At 50.1% G+C, this 16,052-nt stretch overlaps 1 protein-coding gene across 1 annotated transcript; it reads right to left on the reverse strand.

The window, feature by feature from the left end:
* Positions 1-563: 563 nt before the first annotated feature.
* On the reverse strand, positions 564-12,231 carry LOC144731774 (epiphycan-like). Its single transcript, XM_078612996.1, is given in 8 exon segments — positions 564-1,197; positions 2,014-2,109; positions 3,380-3,582; positions 7,022-7,180; positions 7,516-7,651; positions 8,792-9,017; positions 12,102-12,172; positions 12,175-12,231. Coding segments are annotated over 8 exon segments (1,116 nt in total). The 3' UTR covers positions 564-1,029.
* Between the last annotated feature and the right edge of the window lie 3,821 nt (positions 12,232-16,052).

Consider the following 16,052-nt stretch of genomic DNA (forward strand, 5'->3'; position numbering starts at 1 on the left):
GAGTGTTGTTGTGATCTGCAGTGTAGTGAGTGGGTGAGTGTTGTTGTGATCTGCAGTGTGGTGATTGAACAGAGTCGTGTGGAGTCTGTTCAACCAATGTCTAATGGACCGAGTCCTCAACGCGCGTGGAGGAATCAACGGGTGAAGCTCACGGAAAGAGTGGCCAAAGTAGTATAGTAGCAGCGACAGACGAGTGATAGGGGAGGTTTGTGTTCTCTGCCAGGGGTGCACCATAAAACACGGCATGGAGCATGTGAAGGAACTTGGAAAGTGATCCAAATGTTCCTCCGCTGTACACGGGTCGAAACCGCAACACGGCATGGAGCACCGCTTGAATAAGCGATCTCGAGCCTTGGCCCTGATATAATGTGCCGTCACAACACCGGCCTAATTCAGGGGTTGTGGGACAACACACTGGTACATCCGTTTTCAATTGAAACTAATTTTGAGCATTTACAGCATTGTAACTTTATCTAAATTGCATTTTTAAATACAATACACGAATACTGTGTACAGTATATAAAAAGGCAATAACAAACAAAATGTGAACAATCAACACAAACTTTCAAATCACAATTTTTATTTTTATTTTACCAGGTTCAAGCCCATTGAGCTCTATGGCTCTTTTTCAGATGCGACCTGGCCACAAAAGATAGCTCAACAAAGGGGCTTATCACGTGGAAATTTATAGCAGCCAAATACCCTAAATGCACGTCGACTTTAAATGTGGAGGGGAAAACCGGAGGACCCGGAGAAAAATCCACGCGACCACGGGCGGAAAGACATGCAAACTCCAAATATACAGCAGGCGACAGGGTCGGGATCGAGCCCACGACCTCCTGCATACCTGGCGAGGCAGTTAACATCTCGTGTTGTGGTTCTTTTTGTTGTGGTGTTGGTCAGTGTGTGAGGCCGTGGGCAGGCACGGCAGATACACGTGAGCGTTGTTGATGTTGTGCTGTTGATGTTTGTTGTGTTCTTGCGTTGTTGATGTTTGTTGTCGTGCTTGTCGTAGTGGTGGTGGTGGTGTCAGTACGTGCGGCCCGTGGGCAGCCGAGGCAGGCACACGTAGGCGTTGGGCGTGCGGCTCAGGTTGACCGGGTTGCCGTCCAGGCGGATGTCCTCCAGGACGCGACGCATAATCGGGTGCTTGGTGCTGCAGAACGTGTCGTCTCGGATCTCCTGCACGTTGTTGTACTGTGGGGGGGGGGGGGGGGGGGGGCGGTAGAAATGGCGGGTTGTGTTGGGGAGGGGGGGGAGACAAAGAATGGCGGGCTGTCAGGCGTGCTGGATCGCCTCTAGGAACTTCCCAAGGTGGGATACGTGCCCCTTGCTTGGGCACCGGAGTATTTTCGCCCATGTGTACCCGTGTTATGCCCATGGATCCATGTACCTGTGTAGGTGTCCATGTATCTGTGTAAGTGCCCATGTATCTGTGTAGGTGTCCATGTACCTGTGTAAGTGCCCATGTATCTGTGTAGGTGTCCATGTACCTGTGTAGGTGTCCATGTACCTGTGTAGGTGTCCATGTATCTGTGTAGGTGTCCATGTACCTGTGTAAGTGCCCATGTATCTGTGTAGGTGTCCATGTACCTGTGTAAGTGCCCATGTACCTGTGTAGGTGTCCATGTACCTGTGTAAGTGCCCATGTACCTGTGTAGGTGTCCATATATCTGTGTAGGTGTCCATGTACCTGTGTAAGTGCCCATGTATCTGTGTAGGTGTCCATGTACCTGTGTAAGTGCCCATGTACCTGTGTAAGTGTCCATGTACCTGTGTAAGTGCCCATGTATCTGTGTAGGTGTCCATGTACCTGTGTAAGTGCCCATGTATCTGTGTAGGTGTCCATGTACCTGTGTAAGTGCCCATGTACCTGTGTAAGTGTCCATGTACCTGTGTAAGTGCCCATGTACCTGTGTAGGTGTCCATATGTCTGTGTAGGTGTCCATGTACCTGTGTAAGTGCCCATGTATCTGTGTAGGTGTCCATGTATCTGTGTAGGTGTCCATGTACCTGCAAGTGCAGCACGCGGAGACTTATGGGGAATGGCACGGGAATGTGGTCGAGGTGGTTGTTGCCAAGGTAGAGGTAGGTGAGCAGATTCATATCCTGCAGAAAGGCAAAGATCCCCCATGTAGCCTACGCATGCTGTTGGGGCAAGTGCTGTTAGTGATAACTGATGAAGCGCCACACCTGGTACTCGCTTCATAACAAGTCGATCGAGTGAAGGCCCAGGACCTGTTGAGACATGACTCACTGATGGTAGCCTTGAGTGCGGTCACAGGGCTTGTAGCCCAGTGCGCTCACCATTGTGCCGCAGTGACATTTTTAAAATCTGGAAGAATTATGTGCACAACAGCAAACAATCGCGACCACCATTGACACTGAGTGGCAGTGACATCACCACATCGCTTGTACCAGGCTAGGAGGCACTTGTCTGGCTCAAACTGGGATTGATTGCTGTGCATTCGAGGCCGCTGGCACACGCTGATGTTGATTATCCCGATGGTACCGTGGAAAGTAACGTAGAGCAGAGGGAGAGGCCATCAGGGGTCACCCCCATTAGCCGCTGTGGTGCTTGGGTGCGTGCCACGTGGTGTGATGTGGCTGGTCGGCCAACTCACGCCAGTCCTTGGTGCCAGGCAGACAGGCCCACACGCACATATACAAAAGGCAAAAATCCCCGTATAGGCACTGCAGACTGATAGGCAAGTGCTGTTAGCGCGCACGCGGCACGCGGAAGGTGGTGTGGCCATCACCGCGCCCGACTGCCGTCGTCTTCGCAATGCTGACCTCGACACAGCACACCGGGTAGTTATTCAAGGCTGAGTCGACCTAGGGGCAGGGGGTCAGCAACCTGAAGCTTCGGAACTGCGTGCGGCACTTCAAGGACTGCTTCGTGACGTTATTCATTAAGGGCCACATGCACTGCGGCTCTTGAAAGTAGTACTGAGGTTTTTCTTTGACCGAATTTGAACAATAAATGGTTAATTCTAGATTTGAAGCTTTCGTGACTGCAAGGATTCATATTCTTAGGTTTTTTCGGTAAAGTCACGTAGGTAAAACATTAAAAAAGTAAAATAAAATTAAAATCACGACGTTTTGGAGGCAACACAAGCTTCCGTCTTCAGGTGGAACCGTCACAGCCACGACAGCTGTATCAAGTAAATGAGAGATTGCAGGAGCTACCACTCCGTTTAATAAACGGAGTGGTAGCTCCTACCTACGTGACTTTACCGAAAAAAACAAATAAATGGTTATTTCTGTTATTTTTGTTGCCGACCCCTGAGCTAGAGGGAGCGTTACGCAGCCGTGCAGGAGCTGGGGGGGGGTCTGTGAAGGAGTTGGCGGTGGGTGGCGGGGGGGGGAGGGACGCAACCCTGAAGACGTCGACGGGGAGGCCGCTGTTGACCAGCTGGTTGTGCTGCAGGTCAAGTTGACGCAGGGACGAGGGCAGCGCCGGGATTGCCGTCAGGCGGTTGCTGCCGAGGTTCAGCTCCTCCAGCGCCACCAGCCCCACCAGCGCGCCGGTCTCCACGCTGGTCACCTCGTTGTTGGACAGGTCGATGCGCTTGAGACGGGCTGGAGGAGGGGGGGGGGCGGCGTTGGCGGAGGGGACGGAGAAGAGAATCGAGGCGGTCATCACGGGTCAGGAGTTTGAGGGTGCCATGTCGGTGTGTCTGTTTGTGTGTCTGTGTGTGTGTGTCTGTTTGTGTGTGTGTCTGTTTGTGTGTCTGTTTGTGTGTGTGTGTGTGTCTGTTTGTGTGTGTGTCTGTTTGTGTGTCTGTTTGTGTGTGTGTCTGTTTGTGTGTGTGTCTGTTTATGTGTGTGTGTCTGTCTGTGTGTCTGTTTGTGTGTGTGTCTGTTTGTGTGTGTGTCTGTTTATGTGTGTGTGTCTGTTTGTGTGTGTGTGTCTGTTTGTGTATGTGTCTGTTTATGTGTGTGTGTCTGTTTGTGTGTGTGTGTCTGTTTGTGTGTGTGTCTGTTTATGTGTGTGTGTGTCTGTTTGTGTGTCTGTGTGTGTGTGTGTGTCTGTTTGTGTGTGTGTCTGTTTGTGTGTCTGTTTGTGTGTGTGTGTGTGTCTGTTTGTGTGTGTGTCTGTTTGTGTGTGTGTCTGTTTATGTGTGTGTGTCTGTTTGTGTGTCTGTTTGTGTGTGTGTGTCTGTTTGTGTGTGTGTCTGTTTGTGTGTCTGTGTGTGTGTCTGTTTGTGTGTGTGTGTCTGTTTGTGTGTGTGTGTCTGATTGTGTGTGTGTCTGTTTGTGTGTGTGTCTGTTTATGTGTGTGTGTCTGTTTGTGTGTGTGTGTCTGTTTGTGTATGTGTCTGTTTATGTGTGTGTGTCTGTTTGTGTGTGTGTGTCTGTTTGTGTGTGTCTGTTTATGTGTGTGTGTCTGTTTGTGTGTGTGTGTCTGTTTGTGTGTGTGTCTGTTTGTGTGTCTGTTTGTGTGTGTGTGTCTGTTTGTGTGTGTGTCTGTTTATGTGTGTGTGTCTGTCTGTGTGTCTGTTTGTGTGTGTGTCTGTTTGTGTGTGTGTCTGTTTATGTGTGTGTGTCTGTTTGTGTGTGTGTGTCTGTTTGTGTGTGTGTGTCTGTTTGTGTGTGTGTCTGTTTGTGTGTGTGTCTGTTTATGTGTGTGTGTCTGTTTGTGTGTGTGTCTGTTTGTGTGTGTGTCTGTTTATGTGTGTGTGTCTGTTTGTGTGTGTCTGTTTGTGTATGTGTCTGTTTATGTGTGTGTGTCTGTTTGTGTGTGTGTCTGTTTGTGTGTGTGTGTCTGTTTATGTGTGTGTGTCTGTTTATGTGTGTGTGTCTGTTTGTGTGTGTGTGTCTGTTTGTGTGTGTGTGTCTGTTTATGTGTGTGTGTCTGTTTGTGTGTCTGTTTGTGTGTGTGTGTCTGTTTGTGTGTGTGTGTCTGTTTGTGTGTGTGTCTGTTTGTGTGTGTGTGTCTGTTTGTGTGTGTGTGTCTGTTTGTGTGTGTGTCTGTTTGTGTGTGTGTCTGTTTATGTGTGTGTGTCTGTTTGTGTGTGTGTGTCTGTTTGTGTGTGTGTCTGTTTATGTGTGTGTATCTGTTTGTGTGTCTGTTTATGTGTGTGTGTCTGTTTGTGTGTGTGTGTGTGTGTCTGTTTGTGTGTGTGTCTGTTTATGTGTGTGTGTCTGTTTATGTGTGTGTGTCTGTTTGTGTGTCTGTTTATGTGTGTGTGTCTGTTTGTGTGTGTGTGTCTGTTTGTGTGTGTCTGTTTATGTGTGTGTGTCTGTTTGTGTGTGTGTGTCTGTTTGTGTGTGTGTCTGTTTATGTGTGTGTGTCTGTTTGTGTGTGTGTGTCTGTTTGTGTGTGTGTGTCTGTTTATGTGTGTGTGTAGGTTTGTGTGTCTGTTTATGTGTGTGTGTCTGTTTGTGTGTGTGTGTCTGTTTGTGTGTGTGTCTGTTTATGTCTGTGTGTCTGTTTGTGTGTGTGTGTCTGTTTGTGTGTGTGTCTGTTTATGTGTGTGTGTCTGTTTGTGTGTGTGTGTCTGTTTGTGTGTGTGTCTGTTTATGTGTGTGTATCTGTTTGTGTGTCTGTTTATGTGTGTGTGTCTGTTTGTGTGTGTGTGTGTGTCTGTTTGTGTGTGTGTCTGTTTATGTGTGTGTGTCTGTTTATGTGTGTGTGTCTGTTTGTGTGTCTGTTTATGTGTGTGTGTCTGTTTGTGTGTGTCTGTTTGTGTGTGTGTCTGTTTATGTGTGTGTGTCTGTTTGTGTGTCTGTTTATGTGTGTGTGTCTGTTTGTGTGTGTGTGTCTGTTTGTGTGTGTGTCTGTTTATGTGTGTGTGTCTGTTTGTGTGTCTGATTATGTGTGTGTGTCTGTTTGTGTGTGTGTGTCTGTTTGTGTGTGTGTCTGTTTATGTGTGTGTGTCTGTTTGTGTGTCTGTTTATGTCTGTGTGTCTGTTTGTGTGTGTGTGTCTGTTTGTGTGTGTGTCTGTTTATGTGTGTGTGTCTGTTTGTGTGTCTGTTTGTGTGTCTGTTTATGTGTGTGTGTGTCTGTTTGTGTGTGTGTGTCTGTTTATGTGTGTGTCTGTTTATGTGTGTGTGTCTGTTTGTGTGTCTGTTTGTGTGTCTGTTTATGTCTGTGTGTCTGTTTGTGTGTGTGTCTGTTTATGTGTGTGTCTGTTTATGTCTGTGTGTCTGTTTGTGTGTGTGTGTCTGTTTGTGTGTGTGTCTGTTTGTGTGTCTGTTTATGTCTGTGTGTCTGTTTGTGTGTGTGTCTGTGGGGAGTGGTATTGTAGCGGTCAGCGAGCTGCACTACGAAGCTGGCTACACGAGTTCCATTCCCGCTCACGGCCAACACCAGTGACAGTTACCTGAACCGGTCCTGGGCCTCCCCTGGGTCTACTCAGCCTCAAATGAGTACCTGGTGGGGTATGTAAACATCGCCACTAGGGAGACAAAGGCGGCCGGGCGTGGGGCTGGCCACCCACCCCCTCGTGTGCCGTTCTGGTCCTCACAGGTGCTCGCTAACAGCACTTGCCCCAACAGTCTATTTAGGCTATACAGGGGGATCTTTGTTTTTTTTTGTCTGGGCACCAGGATATCTTAACTCGTGTACCTGACATCACCGCCACTTAGAGGCGATGGCGGTTGTTGTTGTGTTTGCGGTGGAGGACGCGGTAGTGTAGCGGTTAGCGCACTGCGCTACAAACCCAGTAACCTGAGTTTTGTTTCTGCTCACGACGATTAAAAGTAGTGAATATTTGAACCGGTCCTGGGCCTCCCCTAGGTCGACTCAGCATCAAATGGTGCGATGTGTAAACATCGCCACTAGAGAGACAAAGGCGGCCAGACGTGGCGCTGGCCACCCATCTCCTCGTGCGCCGTGCCGGCCTTCAAAGGTGCTAGCGGCTAACAGCACTTGCCCCAACAGTCTGTTAAGGCTATACTGGGGGTCTTTGTCTTTGCCCCATATCTGCGTGCTCCTGTGCTTTGGTGCCCTACGCTGTCGCCCCCCACCACCACCACCGTCCCCCCCATCGTGTTCGGGCCCGGTCCTCTCACTCAGGCCCTGGAAGTCGGCGAGCCGCACGGTGCCGATGCGGTTGTATCGCGCGTAGAAGTAGGAGGTGTCGCGAGGGAGCGACGGAATGGCGTCCAGGTCGTTGTCGTCGCAGTAGACGGAGCCGCGCAGGCACACACAGAGCAGGCACGTGGGGAGGCCTGGCACGGGGGCGGCACACGGGTTGCACGGAGAGAGGGATCATGGGGGTGGTGGCGACAGGAGTTGAGTGCGTCAGGGTTTAGAGTTCAAGGAGCGCTGTGTTTGTGTTCAGGGATTTGTGTCTTTTACACCACCATCTCCGCAACCACCATCACCGTAACAACCATCATCACCGCAACCACCATCATCACCGTAACAACCACCATCACTGTAAAAACCACCATCACCGCAAACCACCGTCATCCACACTGCTTTCACAAACACCATCATCACCACCATCGCTGCAACCACTACCACCTTCACCACCACCACCACACCAGAGATTCACAATTACCTATTGGTGCCTCCTGGCCAAACAGCCCTGGTCCCCCTGCTCCACCCGCAGCGGGGGGCGGTGCGGTCTTTGGCTTCTCGGTCACGGGTGCCTTGGGCTGTGCCTCCGTCTTCGGGATGAGCAACCCGGCCTCGTCCTACAGCAGGGGAGAAGTTAGAGTCCGGGTTAGGGCCGATTGCCAAGTGCCCTGATGCTTTCACCTTGGGCTCTCACAGCACAGTTAACAGCCAGGTCAAGGTCAGAGTGTTGTTATTATAGGTCAGGTTAGGGTCGGTTTTTGGATCAGGGTCAGGTGTTTTTGTTAGCCTGTTAGAGTGCAGGGTTAGTGTTAGTGTAATAAAGGACTCGATCACTGGGTCTGTCTCCGTTGTCCTTTATTTGGGTTCTTTACACTTGTCCCACACGGCCCTCGCTCAGAGCCTCCCCCGCTTGGCAGCTCCACAGCTGCCTTCGCTCCCGTAGCCTTTCGCGCTCCTGCAGCTTCGCTGCAGATCCCTGGTGCAGCCCTCCGGCTGCTCTCACTGCAGCTCCACCGCTGCTCCCCGTTCCTCCGTGCTCAGTCACCGCTGGCCGACGGTGCCGAGTCTTACTGTGTGTGTGGCGATCTCGCCACTCTCCAACCTCCGCCCTGCGTGGCCTCTCTCTCTCTCTGTCCCCAACACTCTCCCGTCTCTTCCGGTATCTCTCCCTTAAGACCTCACCCCTCTCTCTCACGTGACCTAACTCCTCCCCCCCCGTGACGTCATATCCGCAAGGCCGTTTACGCCCGCATTACATTAGGAATCAGGGCCAGGGTCAATTTCATATTTAGGGCTGATGCCATTCTTCATCCATTATGGTGAGGGTTAGGATCTAGGTTGAGTATTAGTGTTAGTGTTTTGGAATGATGGTCAGAGGGTCATGGCCAGAGTTGGGATAAGTCTCTGGGTCAGAGTTGGGATTAGTCTCAGGGTCAGAGTTGGGATCAGGGTTACGGTCAGAGTTAGGATCAGGGTTAGGGTTACCCTTAGCATCTGGGTCAAAGCTGCGTTCATTTATTGGGATCAGGGTTAGGTTCCGTCTCTGGGTGAGACTTGCGAGCGGGGTTAGAGGGCTCCTGTTCATGTCATTGTATAGTGAGTCCGACTGAGTCGCAGACGTTGTCTTGAGAGCAACACTATTTATATTTCTGTGAGGATCAATATTAAGGTCAATGATTGGGTCAGAGTTTCGATCAGGGGTCAAACTCTACCCGCTCTCCATATTGTGCCCCCCTCCCCTGCCCCAGACCCCTAACCTTGGGCTCCGCCAGCAGTTCGGTGTCGTAATTCAGGAGGTCGTCGTAGTTGCTGAGGTCGGGCACGGGGTCCTGTGGGGCCTCCACAACGTATTCGGGCTCCGGCGGCGGCGGCGGCGGCTCCGTGGGGCGCGGCTTCTTGCGGGCCTTCTTCTCCTTGGGGGGCGCGGCGAGGATCGGCACCACGGCCAGCAGCACCAGCGCCGACAAGATCAGGAGACGCATCCTGAACGGAGACGCACGCGGAGGCAAGGGGACAGACGGGGAGACGCAGAGACAAGGGGAGTCAAGGGAGGCACGGCGAGAAAGTGTTTAACCAGCAGCACCAGCGGCGACACCACCAGGGCGGGCATCCTGAACGGAGGCGCGCCCTGGGGACAGACAGAGAGGCACAGAGACAGTGACGGACTGCGACTAAACATCAGCCCAGGCATTTGTAAACACACTGGCCCAAATTGCCTTCGAATTTCATTGGCCCATTTGGGCTGGTCCAAAAAAACAAATGAGCCGGTGAGAAAGAATATTTGGGGCTGCGGGATGGGACTTAGTGCCAACTGAGAGCGTAAATAAGCAATATATATTTGAGATAATAAAATATTTACATAAACAAAACATTTTCAATTAATATTTTTTTTATTCTGATCACATTTGAAATGTCCCCACACAGACCGGCCCACCGGCCCTCGGAATGCACCAGGCGAAAGGGCATTTGCCCGGACTGCCCAATGGCCAGTCCGGGCCTGCACAGAGATAAGGGAAGACGAGGGAGAAACGGGTAGAACAATTCACCAGCAGCAACAACAGAATCAGAATCTTTATTTAGACTGGAGGAATCCAATGAGCTATGAAGCTTTTTTTCACAGATGTCCAGTTTGGGCGGGCCAGCAACGACCACGCCTGGCCTTTTTGATGACGACATGGGGACACAGGGAGACGTAGGAGACACGAGGAGACACTGAGAGTCATTGCGAGACATTGGATTACTAGTAGCACCAGCAACCACACCACGCCTGGCATTTTTTAAAGAAGACATGGGGACACAGGGAGACACAGGGAGACACTGAGGCATCAGGCCATGGGGACATAAGGAGGAGACGGGAGGGGACAGAGGACACAAGGACTGGGGAGACAGTAACATTAAAGGACACGGGGCCTCCCACCAGTGTTTGTCCATTGCAAACACAAACCCGCGCCACTTGTGTTTGATGTTGGTTTGGGTTTGTTTGCTTTGTCTCTGTGTGTGTTTTGTTGTCTGCGGGGTCAACCGCTGAGCGTGCAGTGAACTCTGGAGCACATCAACGCCCAAACAATGCCACAAGCCTGGCCACTCATATTGGCCATGGACCATCCATAACCCCATAACCCTACCACTAACGCGAGCCATGTGACCTGCCACTCGTACCACCCCTACACTAGCCACAACCACACCACCCCTACACTAGCCACAACCACACCACTCGTACCACCCCTACACTAGCCACAACCACACCACTCGTACCACCCCTACACTTGCCACAACTATACCACTTGTACCACCCCTACACTAGCCACAACCATACCACTCGTACCACCCCTACACTAGCCACAACCACACCACTCGTACCACCCCTACACTAGCCACAACCACAGCACTCGTACCACCCCTACACTAGCCACAACCACACCACTCGTACCACCCCTACACTAGTCACAACCACACCACTCGTACCACCCCTACACTAGCCACAACCACACCACTCGTACCACCCCTACACTAGCCACAACCACACCATTCGTACCACCCCTACACTAGCCACAACCACACCACTCGTACCACCCCTACACTAGCCACAACCACACCATTCGTACCACCCCTACACTAGCCACAACCACACCACTCGTACCACCCCTACACTAGCCACAACTATACCACTCGTACCACCCCTACACTAGCCACAACCACACAACTCGTACCACCCCTACACTAGCCACAACCACACCACTCGCACCACCCCTACAACTAGCCACAACCACACCACTCGTACCACCCCTACACTAGCCACAACCATACCACTCGTACCACCCCTACAACTAGCCACAACCACAGCACTCGTACCACCCCTACACTAGCCACAACCTCACCACTCGTACCACGCCTACACTAGCCACAACCACACCACTCGTACCATGTGCCCTACGACGAACACGAGCCATATCCTCACTCCTATGTACTCTAACACGTGCCTTAACACGAGCCATATCCACACTCAGAGGTAGTCGAACACGTGCCCTACCACTATCTCTAGCATCAGCCCTACTCCTAACACAGTTTGTTGTCCTTCCTGTGCACCTCCGATGTGCACGGTTGGCTACGTACGGTGCAAAAGAAGTTCAACATGCATACAGGCCACATCCTTACCTTTAACACATTTTAACCCGTAACTTTAGCCGTAATTATCCATAACCCCAAAGTCTAACGCGAGCCCCGCCACTAACATTTCATTTCATTTATTTGGTATAGCCCTGTGAGCCATTTGAACACAATGGAGCTACAATTAGATTCGAAGCTTTCGTGACTGCAGGAGTTACTCTGTGGGTCTGTCGGTAAAGTCACGTCGAAATCAACTAAATAATAGAATACGACGTTTCGATTGCAACACAAGCAACCATCATCAGGTACAAATTGATGTGAAAAAGAAACATAGTAAACTTGGAAATATAATATAATCTCATTCATTTGTACCTGATGACGGTTCCTTGTGTTGCAATCGAAACGTCGTATTCTATAATTTAATTACATTTCTTTCTACGTGACTTTACCGAATGAACAATGGAGCTATTTTAATAATATCTATACATTTCTGTCTGCTTAACAGGCGCTCACGCCGCCGTAGTTTGTGTGTGCGTGTCTTTGTCACATGTGCTGTGTAGATGTGTCAGTGTGTGCGGTGTACAGAATAGGAATGTGGGTTTGTGTCTGCATTTTTGAGTCTATGCGTATTTTTGCGTCTTTGTGTGTTTTCAATGCAAATGTGCGTATTCTGTGTATCTGTGTGTGTCTGTGTGTCTATCACAAGTCAGTAGGGCACGACGCCCTGAAATAAGCAAGGTTCGATTCCCAGCCACGGCTAACATCATTGACGTGATATCCAAACCAGTTGACTTAGCATTGTGTCAACTTCAGCACTGGGGAGACAAAGGCGGTCGGTGTGGTTTCGTGCGCCTTAATAGGTACTCGCTAACAGCACTTTCCCTAACTCACATGCTGGTAACGGATCCAGGGAAGATCAGTAGTGTGTGCCAATGAGAGAGTGTGTGTCGCGTATCGAACCTGTAACTTCGAAGTCGACGGAGAGTCGATCTGGAGGAGTCGCTGCTGGTCGGCAGAGATGGAGCAGAGATGGAGCAGAGATGCGGGAGAGACGAAGGGGACGAGAGGTAATGCGAGAGGCTGGGGGCATTTACAACAATGGAGCCATTGAGACCCCCCCCCTACTCCATCCCCGCGCTCCCTGCAGACATCCGCGGAAGTCCCCCCCCCCCCCAACGGGGTTGGCTGACTTGGCTCCCGTTATCTTAGATATAGGGGCGGTAACTTACGTAGGTGCCGCCGCGGATTTCTACTGCCCCCTATGACCCCTGAGATCGGGGCGATGGAGGGTGCTGTGCGCGCAAACAGATAAGGTGCGGGCATGGGGTCCGGAAAGGGGGATTTGGGTACAGGCTCGATAGATGGGATCCAGAATCTGTGGAGGAGGTCCTGATGGCTTTAGTGGGGGGTCAGGAACCCGTGATCATGCTGGTGGTTTTAAACTGTAAACTCTTTTTATTATACCAGGTAAGGCCCATTGACCTATATAACTCTTTTTTCAGAAGCGACCTGGCCACAAATGATAGGACAATGAAATGGCTTATCACGTGGAAATTTATAGCAGCCAAATACTCTAAACACAGGGGGGGTGGGGGGACGGAGTACCCGGAGACATGCAAACTCCAAATACGCAGCAGGCGTCGGGGTCGGGATCGAACCCACGGGCTCCTGCATACCAGGCGAGGTAGTTGACATCTCGCCACTACGGGGCATCACAAATGAGGGATCTTACTGGAAGTTCAGACGTGAGCATCACGACTGGGGAATCGGGAATGGGGAATTAAGACTTTGGGGATCGGAATAACTGATCAAACTCGGGTATCAATACTGGGGGTTTAGGGATGGGGGGTTCAAATTGGAGGGGTGGGGAATCAAGCATGGGCATATCAGGAATCAGAATGGAGGATCAGAACTGGCAGAGAAGACTGGGGGATAACGGTTGGGGAAATCAGAATCATTAGGGCAGACTGGGGGTTCAACCCTGTCTCTACCCCCCCTCGCCCTGGCGCCGGTCCCCGTTATTGGACGGACCCCTGTGGAAATCCCCCGGCATCAGGAAAACCCATTGACAGAAATCTGTGGAAGTTTCTACCTCCCTCCCTTCCCACCTACACACAACCTCGAAAGTGCCAAAACCATTATGCTGTGGTTTAGAGAGCTTAGGTTGAATGGAATCTGATCAATTGGATGTCTAGGGTTTATTGTTGTAGGTTGTATCATATTTATTTGTGAAAACATTTAACTTATAAAAAAAAAAGCCCTGGAGATGGCCCTTCTTGCTTGCAAGGGTGCCCAAGGTATCAACTGCCAATATAAATGGTACGTTGGCCCAACGTTGGGCCAATGGTTCCTACCAAGTCAAGTAAAACATTTTTTTTAATACGTGGCGCGCCTTTCTGGCACAAATATATCACATGCAAATGTTGGCTCAACGTTGCATATTTACTGGGCTAATAAGTGCATAACAAACACGTAAATACAGGTGTATTCAAACGTTATAAATCACTGACGTTTCCAGTTTGCACTTCGACAATGAATGCCTTATCCATTGTCATTGATTTTCAATGTTTGGTTATATTTATGTTTTATAAGATTCGTGTTATCTTATGCTTGTGTTTTCCAAGATTTTATTTTTATTGTGTTATTTGCATAATGCCCCATCACACAAAGATCCTTCCGTGTTAGCTAGAGGATGGCCCATGGAAGGGGATGTCAGTTAACTACTTCTGAGATAAATGTAGGTGACATCTGGTCCACACATTTGTGGGTCACGCTTTCCCAGCTGCTCTGCCATCGGTGAGTACAGTAATGGTTATGGCATGACAATAAAACTAATATATTTTTTTAAAGATTAGAATTGAAATTTAGCCAAATTTATTGTGGTGGTTTTTGCGTGTGTGGAGTTGTGATCGGGCTGAGGCCATAAATTCACGACACTTGAGAACGCAGTTTGATCACAACTCAGTCTATGCAAGTGTGTGGGTCTCTCTGTGAGTCTATGCAAGTGTGTGGGTCTCTCTGTGAGTCTATGCAAGTGTGTGGGTCACTCTGTGAGTCTATGCAAGTGTGTGGGACTCTCTGTGAGTCTATACAAGTGTGTGGGTCTCTCTGTGAGTCTATACAAGTGTGTGGGTCTCCCTGTGAGTCTATACAAGTGTGTGGGTCACTCTGTGAGTCTATACAAGTGTGTGGGACTCTCTGTGAGTCTATGCAAGTGTGTGGGTCTCCCTGTGAGTCTATGCAAGTTTGTGGGTCTCTCTGTGAGTCTATGCAAGTGTGTGGGTCTCTCTGTGAGTCTATGCAAGTGTGTGGGTCTCCCTGTGAGTCTATGCAAGTGTGTGGGTCTCTCTGTGAGTCTATGCAAGTGTGTGGGTCTCTCTGTGAGTCTATACAAGTGTGTGGGTCTCCCTGTGAGTCTATACAAGTGTGTGGGTCTCTCTGTGAGTCTATGCAAGTGTGTGGGACTCTCTGTGAGTCTATGCAAGTGTGTGGGTCTCCCTGTGAGTCTATGCAAGTTTGTGGGTCTCTCTGTGAGTCTATGCAAGTGTGTGGGTCTCTCTGTGAGTCTATGCAAGTGTGTGGGTCTCCCTGTGAGTCTATACAAGTGTGTGGGACTCTCTGTGAGTCTATGCAAGTGTGTGGGTCTCCCTGTGAGTCTATGCAAGTTTGTGGGTCTCTCTGTGAGTCTATGCAAGTGTGTGGGTCTCTCTGTGAGTCTATGCAAGTGTGTGGGTCTCCCTGTGAGTCTATGCAAGTGTGTGGGTCTCTCTGTGAGTCTATGCAAGTGTGTGGGTCTCCCTGTGAGTCTATGCAAGTGTGTGGGTCTCCCTGTGAGCCTATGCAAGCGTGTGGGTCTCTCTGTGAGTCTATGCAAGTGTGTGGGTCTCCCTGTGAGTCTATACAAGTGTGTGGGACTCTCTGTGAGTCTATGCAAGTGTGTGGGTCTCCCTGTGAGTCTATGCAAGTTTGTGGGTCTCTCTGTGAGTCTATGCAAGTGTGTGGGTCTCTCTGTGAGTCTATGCAAGTGTGTGGGTCTCCCTGTGAGTCTATGCAAGTGTGTGGATCTCTCTGTGAGTCTATGCAAGTGTGTGGGTCTCCCTGTGAGTCTATGCAAGTGTGTGGGTCTCCCTGTGAGCCTATGCAAGCGTGTGGGTCTCTCTGTGAGTCTATACAAGTGTGTGGGACTCTCTGTGAGTCTATGAAAGTGTGTGGGTCTCTCTGTGAGTCTATACAAGTGTGTGGGTCTCTCTGTGAGTCTATGCAAGTGTGTGGGACTCTCTGTGAGTCTATGCAAGTGTGTGGGTCTCTCTGTGAGTCTATGCAAGTGTGTGGGTCTCTCTGTGAGTCTATGCAAGTGTGTGGGACTCTCTGTGAGTCTATGCAAGGGTGTGGGTCTCCCTGTGAGTCTATGCAAGCGTGTGGGTCTCTCTGTGAGTCTATGCAAGTGTGTGGGACTCTCTGTGAGTCTATGCAAGGGTGTGGGTCTCCCTGTGAGTCTATGCAAGCGTGTGGGTCTCTCTGTGAGTCTATACAAGTGTGTGGGTCACTCTGTGAGTCTATACAAATGTGTGGGTCTCTCTGTGGGTCTATGCAACTCAATGGAGACCAGGCTGAGACTATGAACTCACGACACTTGGGATCCTGGTCTAATCACAGGCAGCCGAACCCCGGATTCCAACTCAGGTTCTCAATGGTGATGGCTCGGTCACGCAGCCGCCTGATTAATGACTTTCTTGGTTTACGGACAGGCTTGAAATTGCCATTTCATGAGTTGTTTGGGTCTATGTGATTTCTTCATGATTATTTTAACCGTCACACTGAGAATCCATAGCTGTCAACCCACACGATTTACCCCGTATTCTTGTACAGGGAAATCTAGTTTTCAGGTCCATACGACGTACAGCCGTTTCA

The sequence above is a fragment of the Lampetra planeri genome, chromosome 40 (genome assembly GCF_965212315.1).
Source record: "Lampetra planeri chromosome 40, kcLamPlan1.2.h2, whole genome shotgun sequence".
Taxonomy (NCBI): domain Eukaryota; kingdom Metazoa; phylum Chordata; class Hyperoartia; order Petromyzontiformes; family Petromyzontidae; genus Lampetra; species Lampetra planeri.